The sequence below is a fragment of the Stegastes partitus genome, unplaced genomic scaffold, assembly GCF_000690725.1.
Source record: "Stegastes partitus isolate 25-593 unplaced genomic scaffold, Stegastes_partitus-1.0.2 Scaffold1024, whole genome shotgun sequence".
Lineage (NCBI taxonomy): Eukaryota > Metazoa > Chordata > Actinopteri > Pomacentridae > Stegastes > Stegastes partitus.
This window is the reverse complement of record NW_007578755.1, coordinates 109,068-118,228: the sequence shown is the minus strand read 5'-3', so window position 1 is coordinate 118,228 and position 9,161 is coordinate 109,068. Positions and strand designations below refer to the sequence as shown.

General features: G+C 41.3%; 1 protein-coding gene across 1 annotated transcript in view; it reads right to left on the bottom strand.

The window, feature by feature from the left end:
• Window positions 1-388: 388 nt before the first annotated feature.
• smyd3 (SET and MYND domain containing 3) overlaps window positions 389-9,161 on the bottom strand; it is a 101,150-nt gene continuing 92,377 nt past the window's right edge. The window contains exons 12-13 of the mRNA XM_008295144.1: window positions 2,553-2,661; window positions 389-963 (exon numbers count right to left, since the gene is read on the bottom strand). Of these exons, the coding sequence (XP_008293366.1) occupies window positions 847-963; window positions 2,553-2,661 (226 nt within the window). The 3' untranslated portion in view covers window positions 389-846. The remainder of the gene's footprint in view (window positions 964-2,552; window positions 2,662-9,161) is intronic.

Here is a 9,161-nt window from a genome sequence, read left to right as displayed (position 1 = left end):
CTGACAGGAGCAACACACAAAACCAGGGATTAACATGGGAAGTGTGTGTGATGGATATGCACAGAGGATGATGGATGTTTTGAAAAACCCGACTTTACTAAACCAACACACACGTATACGCGCACACAGAAAACCAGGGCCTGAGATCACTCATCACGATGGAATCTACAGATTAGACAGGAGACGGGGCCTCTGCCTCTCTCACACTCGGACCCAATGGGAAAACTTTGTCGGATTTATTGCTTTGTATGTCCATAAACTTCCCTTTAAACAGGAAATAATAAAGCAAACTGAAAACTGCACCAATATGGCAGCATAAACGTCCGCGTGTCAAAACAAGCTGTCAACGATTGTTACTAACGCACTTAATTATTGTGTGTTTTGTGAGTCTGCTTCAGAGGAAGGCTTTGAACAGCTCTGGGATATTCTCAGTCAGACATTTTATGGACAGATTTTACGATGCTAATTCATGTAAAACTGCACCGAGCCAAAGATAAAAAAAATAATAACAAGAAAAGTTTAATTTGTCACTGATATCCATAACGAGGAGCCCGAGGTGTTGTTGGAACAACTGCGTTAGTCTTTTTTCCAATCTGCTTCTAAAACGGCTTTAACAAAATTAAGTAATGTAATTAGCATTTAAAAAAGGTCGCACTGGTAATAACAGTTTCATCAAGCAATGTCTTACCCATATACTGGTGTATATGAGGACAATTAAAAGTCAGACTGTGGACATCAATATATTCTCCTCAGTTTTTTTCATTGTATTACAAATCTAATAATTAAGTTGTTGAAGCAGAAAACAATCCAAGAGTAAAGTCAGTTACATGGAGTAGCTTTTGTATTTCAGTGTCTGCTGGATGACTTGTGATCCATCTCACAGCGACATTCCTCCATCCTCGTCCTCAGGTCAGCCGTCATGGGGTGATCGTCACCGTGGGTCAGTTTGAGGATTTCATAGGCCTGAGGGGGCAGAAATAATCATATTTAGCTTTCTTAACAGCAATTTGTACTGTTGTTTAAACTGAATAATAACTTAGATGCAGAGTGAGTCGTTTAGATAATACAGAGGTGTGTCAGAAAAGTTTCAGGACTGGTGTCACTAAAGATATATTTCAAATCCAAACTACAAGTTCTCCCCTTCCAAGTAATCCCCCTGGAGTCTAACACCCTCCTCCAGCCTTCTCTGCCACGCCGCCATGCACTCCTGGAATGATTCTTCTGGATCCTCCGCAGCGCCGTCATCACATCTTGATGTCGTCCACGTCTTCAAAACGGGTCCCCTTGATGACCCCCTTGAGCTTGGAGAAGAGGAAAATAATCCCACAGAGCCAGGTGGGGTGAGTAGGGAGGTTGCTCCAGCACGGTGATGTTCTTCTCAGCCAGGAACTGTGGGATGCTCAGGGCGTTGTGAGCAGGCGTGTTGTCATGGTGAAGCAGCCACGACTTGTCCTGCCACAACTCTGACCTCTTGTCGCGCACTGAAGAAGCAAACGCTGCAGGATCTCTTTGTAGACGTGCTGGTTGATCGTCTGAAGGGGAAAACTCATAGTTTGTAGTTTGGGTTTGAAATCTATCTTTTGTGACACCAGTCCTGGACACACCTTGTATAGTAAAGCCAAAGATGTGTTCACACCCTCTGTGATCATCTCTTTTCTTGCAGGTCTCTAGACAACTAATAAAGTTAAGTAACTGACAGGAATGATAGAGAAAGTGTTAAAAAATAAAACCACTGCAACCAAATGCAAATGCAGTCTCACATGGCCACATCACTGCCGCAGTGCTGTGTAGGATGGTCTGACTGCACCTCATTATCATTCTGAAAAACAATAAAAAAAAGCTTCTTCTTCGTGTGTATTTCTGAAAACCAATCACAATCGTCCTCAGAGGTACTAAAGCCCAGGATGGTGTGCCAGCAGCACAGTGCTGACTGGGGGGTAGTTTTTGAGGAAAATGTGCATGCAGGGTGGCGAGCTTTGCCATCAAAGTGTCTAATTTAGCAAAAGAACCATGCAGGCCTCCCTTATTGCACCATAAATCTTTGTAAAACCTTGCCATCTTCAGCTTGCAGGATGCTGCTCGGTGGTTTCTGTTTCCAATAGCAAAGGAGATTTTGAAAATGGTAGCACACAGATAGCAGAAAGGGTGATGAATGCTATGTGAAATGTACGGTGGAAATCGCAGACTTAAGCCTTGATTATACTCCCTTGCGGACATCTGTAGACAACTCAGACGAGTAGATTCTTTTATTCTCTTGAAGGTCACTGAGAGAACTCAATATGTTTGCAGTACGTCAGCATCAAAGTATTCTCTGTATGGAAACCGTCTGCACAGAGACAAATCTGGAGCTCCGTACGACATTCTCGAAGGATTCCTCACAGACCCTCAAGGGTTTGGGAAAGATGTCGAAATTGACGCAGACCTTGCATACTTGTTAGAAGTGTAACACTGGCCTTGTACTGACAATCTCCATCCAGTGAGTCTGACTAAGGTAAACAGACATGTGGTTGCACCGTGGCAATTTCTGTTCATCAGTGTTCTATCCCTCATACCTGTTTGAATGTGTCCAACGCGTCCTCGATGTGCTCCAGGTAATGCTGCAGCTTCCCTACTCTCATCAGCTGAATCCCGTGAACTGGATGGGGATCTGGGTAGTACAGTCTTTAAAAAGAAAAGACAAACAGAGAACCAGAGTGTGGGAAACATCATACTTTATAACATACGAAGACTTTTTCTGTTAGCTTGGTGACTAGATGTTGCCGTTTACTATAACTTAACTTGAAACAGTTCTCTGATTGTTTTTGTGTTGTTGTTCTTCTGGTTTCCTTTGTATTGTTATGGCAGTTCTCATTCTTGTACACTTTCTGCTGGAAATGGATGTTCTGCCCTGTTCATACACCAATCATAAAGTAATATACAGTCATGACTTGACATTGCGACCCTTAATAATCCCAAAACCTTGCTATCTGATAGGTTTTTAGGAAAAACAGACGGAACCCATTAAAAACAGCCTTAACATACCAACAGCCTTGGATTCTGACCTCAACATGACATTTTATGTCACAAATAAGGATAACGGCGTATCATCTGACTGAACAATCCGACAAATTTACTTGCCTTTGATGTCAGCAGACAGGCCCGTGCACAAGCACACAGGTCAATTAGGTGTCAAATCCAGCAATGTGTAGCATCCTAACAATACAGTAGTTATTATAACAACTACAAACAATGATTTTTTTTTATTTTTTATTTTTTTTCTGGCCTTTTTGCCTTTATTCGTTAGGATAGTGAGAGCGAGAGACAGGAAAGGGGGAGAAGACCTGCAGCAAACTCTCGTGAGATCACGACCGCTGTGTCGGGGAACTACAGCCCTGTTCAGGGGTCACCTGCTCAACCAGGTGAGCTATAGAGGCGCCCTTAACCAATGAATATTGACAACAAATGACCCTTCAAGCATCAAGCCCTCGTTGTATCTCAACCTCCGTCTTGACAATGCGACAGCCTTGCTATCTGACATAAAAGAAGGTTTTACACTAAGTGTTGGATTATCAAGTCACGACTGTTTATCATTGAAGTGTTTTCAATTAGTTTGTATGGTCCATCAATCTGTTCATGTTCTGCTACGTAACCAGGATCAGTCCATCAGCTGTCACATTAGGATAAGCTTTCCCAGCTCAGCGGTGTGATGCCTCAACAACTGAAGCCTGCTCTCTGGTCCTATATTTTCTAACAGGGAACCACAACATGCACCACTGCTGGACTCTACACTGCATTAAATTACCAGATGACATTTTCAGTGTGAAACCGGATTGGCAGTTTGGATACCGAGCACATTCTACCTGTGTTACATCCAGAAAAAGTAGAACAACATTTAAATTACGTATTATATGATGAGGTTCAATCAACTTAGCTTTTAAATGGAAACACACACAATCTACATTTTGCTTTAATTCATGGGTTTGCTCTGTGTCACTCAGAAGCCTGAGGCCATTCACAGCGAGGATTCAGACAGAAACACTGGTGATTAACGAATAGACACTAAAAATCTGCTTTGCCATTCACCGCCTCAACGCAAGTGTGATGCATATACAAGCAGGAATAAGTGCGAAAGAGAAATAACAGCAAGAAAACACAGAGTATAGTGTAAGTGTGCATTATTCATGTCGCTGTGTTTGTTTGAATACGCCTACTTGAGCGTGTGGGCGCCTCTGCATGTGTGTGTATATCTGAATGTTTGTGCGTCAGACTCTCCCCTTTGTGACACTATTTGGCATCCCAGCTCTTTTACCGAACTCATTTCCATTCGAGTTTCGCTGCTTTATACCATCCAGCATGATATACGTGTGCACACATACACACACAGACTCAGAAACAATCAATGACACACGAAGAAGCACAACAAATCCTGCACATATTCCCATGACAAATGTACAGGGACACACTGAACTCACGGATACTGTATATATACCCACACTTGTACTGTACGACCTGCACACATACAAATACATACAGTAACACACACTCACTCACATTGTCACTTTTCAGTCTTTCTTTCCCTAGAAGCGAATACTCTAGTGACGGGAAGCGACACAGCCTGCGTATCCATGGTGACAGTCAGAATTGTGATCAGCTCAATCGATGATTTTGACATTGAGAGAATCGCACAAGGTTCACACACATACAGGTCTGCAACTAAAGTTTCCACTCAGGCATAGTGCAATACAAAACTACCAAAAGCCTCATGTATCAACAGGAATTGTGATGAAGGATATGTTACGGTGGCCAACGGGGGCAAATATACGCAAACGAGCTGCATATACATGAATGCGTTGCATAAACAGAAACGTGCAGCAAAAAGAAAACGCTACAAACACAGAAATGCACTGCAAAAGGAAACCGCTGCATATCCAGTCACACAAGAAAAGTGCCACAGGCCTCTAGGGGCAGTAGTGAGCTTTTCACCTGAGAGGCCAATCTAAGTGCTGTAGTACAACCAGAGGAAGGTCACTGATGTGTGATGGGAGTTTGGTTGCACTACAAACAATAAATGTAACATTATTGAGTTTTTTCAAAGCATTTCCTTTTGCCGTGGTCGTTTATTGACGGTCCCTGAGGTCTGGTCTGGCTGCTGGCAGAGCGTAAAGAACAATGTAATTCATAGAGAACGAAGGACGTCTCATTTTGGGGAAAAAAAAAGAAGATTTTGGCCGGTTGCAGGTTGTGGTCTGTATTACAGCATTTGGAAAGAGGTGCCATTTAAAACGGTGATTCTCTTTGGAGTTATTGATGTTGGAAGTTCGAATCTTTGAATATCTTTCCAACTTTACTGACGCTCAGCATTGTCTGCCTCTCAGGTGAAAAGCTCACTACTGCCCCTAGAGGCCTGCGGCACTTTCGTTGTGTTTCTGTGTTTGCAGTGTTTTCTTTTTGCATTTGTTGTCATTTATGCAGCGCCTCTGTATATGCAGCATTTTCCTTTTGCAGTGTTTTCTTGTTGCAGTATGTTTCTGTTTATGCAATGCATTCATGTATATGTGTCTCCTTTGTGTATATGCACATAACTTGCCCCTGTCAGTAATATTTGGATGTCTTCTGCACAAATTACGTTGAAAAAAAAGAAGCAAATTCCTATTATGTTGTTTATATCAACTCTGACACATTTGTGGCTCAGCGCTCTACAGGATATAAAAACAAACTAATCAGATTAGCTGCATTTGTCTTGACTTTATAATCGCAAACAATTATGACATGAGTGAGTTTGTGCAGCTCATGTATGTGGGTGCACACATGCATGAAAATGGATCAGTGCTTACTGACCTCTGCACATAAAGCCCACATACTGTCAATGTTTACACATACATGCTTGATAGTGAAAGTTCACACACGTACAGAGAAAGAACTGGGACATTCCCAGTGCTCCCATGATAAACACACACCGGGGTCTTGTAGGAAACAGCTCTGTTGTTGGCAAACACTGGAGTTCTCAAAACACTCATTTACCCGAATCTTCTTTTCCTTTATACTCTTTTCTTCTCCATCCTTCGCCTCTAATCTCTCATTCCTTTTTCCACTTCACATCTCCTTTACTCCGCTCCTTCCCGTTTATATTTGTGCTTTTTCACCCTGCTAGCCGGGGGGATTAAAGTTGCTGATGTTGTTCGGCTGGTTCCCTCCCTCCATTCCTCCACTTCTACCTCTGCTGCCCTCTTTAATCTTACCTCTATTTTCCGTTCTGTCTTGATCACGCATCCAAAATGCTTTTTTTTTTTTAATAGAACTGTGCACTGACAAAGCACAAACCCGTCTCCATTTTCACGCCGGTACAACACACACACAAACAAAAAGAACTGTAAGTAAACACTGACTTTTGAACACACACATTAATGTATGAGCATGCAGACACAGATAAGGTCAATAGGAACCCACTTTACCTAGGTTAACCTGGAGTATTTACCGGATTTCCCGTCTCTCCAGAGTAAACACGCCGCAAGAGCATTCAATATGCAATCCAGCTCAGCAGTGTAAACAGAAGCAGCATCTGATATTCGCAGAGCATTCATCTTAATTATTTCCTTTATGGACTGAAAACAGCAACAGGCGTTTTTCCACTCTTTGATTTAAAAAGGAAATCTGTTTTATGAAACTGGTAAAAAAAAAAAAATCTAACTTAAGTAACTTGTGCAGGCCACAGTTGGAGTAATTTCAAAGTCTACAGAGTCTTTGATCATTTTCACTCACAATGTTAACGGCCCATTTATTCACACCTTCCAGCTTAACTAAACTACGAACTGACAAGCCTTCCAATTACAGAGGTGGTCCCCGATCCTGTGGTTAAAATTGAATTATTAAATAGAAATTTCAAAGACTAAACCAACAACATTAGTTCTCCATGAATAATAACAAGTTACAATATTGATTTAATTATCAAGTCAGTGATTCGGGCTGCCATGGCATGCAAACACGCGCATCCAGACCACATTCTAATTATATTTCCTCTTTGCATATAGAACCACAAAGCAATTAAAATACATTCATTAACTTGCTGTCTCCTGATTTATCCCCTAATTTTTTTTTTTTCCTGGGAGAGCAAATTGAAGAGAAAAATGGTCTCGTTGTATGCAGCTAGTTAGAAAGCCGTAGCTCTCGGCTATGAGAAAGAAAGGGGGCAAGAAGGGGAAATTAATAGTTATGGAAAAGTGTAGCATTTCAAGGCAAATGCAGTGGAACTAATGAGACACTTGGTTGGAACAACAGATCCACGGTCTGCTGTTTGTGAGAGGGAAACATGGATTATCTTACTAAGTAGAAAACCGAGGGAGTAGAAGGAAAACACGGAGGAAAGATTAGCTGTGAGGATTCAGCTTAATTGTATTTTGTTTTCTGTCCATTGCAACAGTAATTTCAGTTCAGCGTTTTCACACTCGAGCAAACTTGGAACAACGCTGCATCTGTTAGGAGGACAAAGAACAATTTAAAGGTGGAGGCAGCGCTTCTAATCGAAAACGCTTTTTGTCGTAATCAGTGAGTATCTCCTCACAGTCTGCTAGCTATCACTTCTTGTGTGTGCTGAAGGGAAGAAAAAAAACAATCCAGTGTTTGCACATAGACTTGTCTGTAAATGGGAAACAAATCAACGGGCTCAGACTGATCCACACAACACTAGTGTGTCTTGTGCATGGCGGTGCTTGAGTTCAGGACGGGGGGAAAGAAAGGAGATGGGACATGGAGGGAGGGCAGAGGGAGCAGGAGGGGCGTAAATCAGGCACGTTTGAATCATCTAATCTCACTAAAAGTCTTTCTCCAGAATCCACCTATTGTGCAAAGATAGGAGGACAATCTGTAGTGTGTGATAACACTGCTAAACATTGGTACGCTGGCTTGTTTGCCCACTGAATAAAGACGTGAAATAAATTATTCTGAACATGCTGTTCCTGAGCAAACAGCGCAAGAATACTCATACAATTAAACAGAACATTAAATAAGACTTTGTACCTAATATCTCTTGACATTTCTTCTCTCCTTGCTCAGCCATTGCATTAACTAACCTTGCAGTCGCCACCAAATCGGCGCTAATTAGTCACAGGTCTTGCGAAGTGCTGTTAAGGTAATAAAAAAGTGCAGAAGAAAAGATTAGTGCCAAAAAAAAATTCAGTATCTGAGGATTAGAAAAATGTAAAACAATAAATTTTTTGATGAGGGATTCTTAAAATATTTCATTTTCAAAATTCTGGTTATTTTCACCCAAATAACACGATTTTGAGGTCTTTGAAAAGCACATTATTGCAAATTTTGGAATCAAAGGGCAATATAAGACATGAACATTATGATTTGTGGGCTGTCTTTGTCTCATGTGATATTTTATGTGCTTAAAGTTTATTGTACCAATATACAGATGTTGGTAATCTAACAGGTAGATGTTGCTTATACATACCGATCAACTCTTTCAAAAGCATTTGGTATATCCATTAAGAAATCATTATTAACTCTTTAAAAAAACCTCTTTTTCTGAAGGTGAGATAAATAGTGACACTTTAGCTGAACTCAACGTGCCTCCAGCAAAAACTCATGAAGTCAATCGATCTTTTGTTATCCTCGTCTGCTTTAAGAAAGGCTCATCCATGAATGCTATCAATGGCATAGTGCTTGAGAGAGTACAAAAATATTTCATGGAAGATTTTGATCCAAGTGATCAAAAGTTGCTAAATGGCATCTGTGCCTGCTGCAGAAATATCCTCTTGGATATAGACAGGGGAAAGCCTGCTTGTTTCGATGATCCAGTTGATTTTTCAACTTCAGGATTGTCTGTGCAGTATTTGCATGATTGCAAGGGCCAACCCTGGTCAAGAAGGCCATAAATTTGGTGGCAAAATCAAGCAAGGGCCTTTTCCTGTTGGAAGGTCACCAAAAAATAGATGCTGCTCCTCAAGATTCTTCCTCCGTTAAGCTTGCCACAAGCGGTTTGCCAACAAATATCCCCATACCTGGTCCATCCTGAGCCCAAAAATCCCTTTTTCAGGATGAAAGTGTTCCAGCTTCAGAGCCATGAGCCACAAGGACTGTAACAGTCAACTGCACAAGTGTGTTGTAACCTACAACTCACGACACCAGTAATTTTTTGTAGCCTATGTGTGAGAATTTTCTTGTCTTTTTGTGATTTTTTT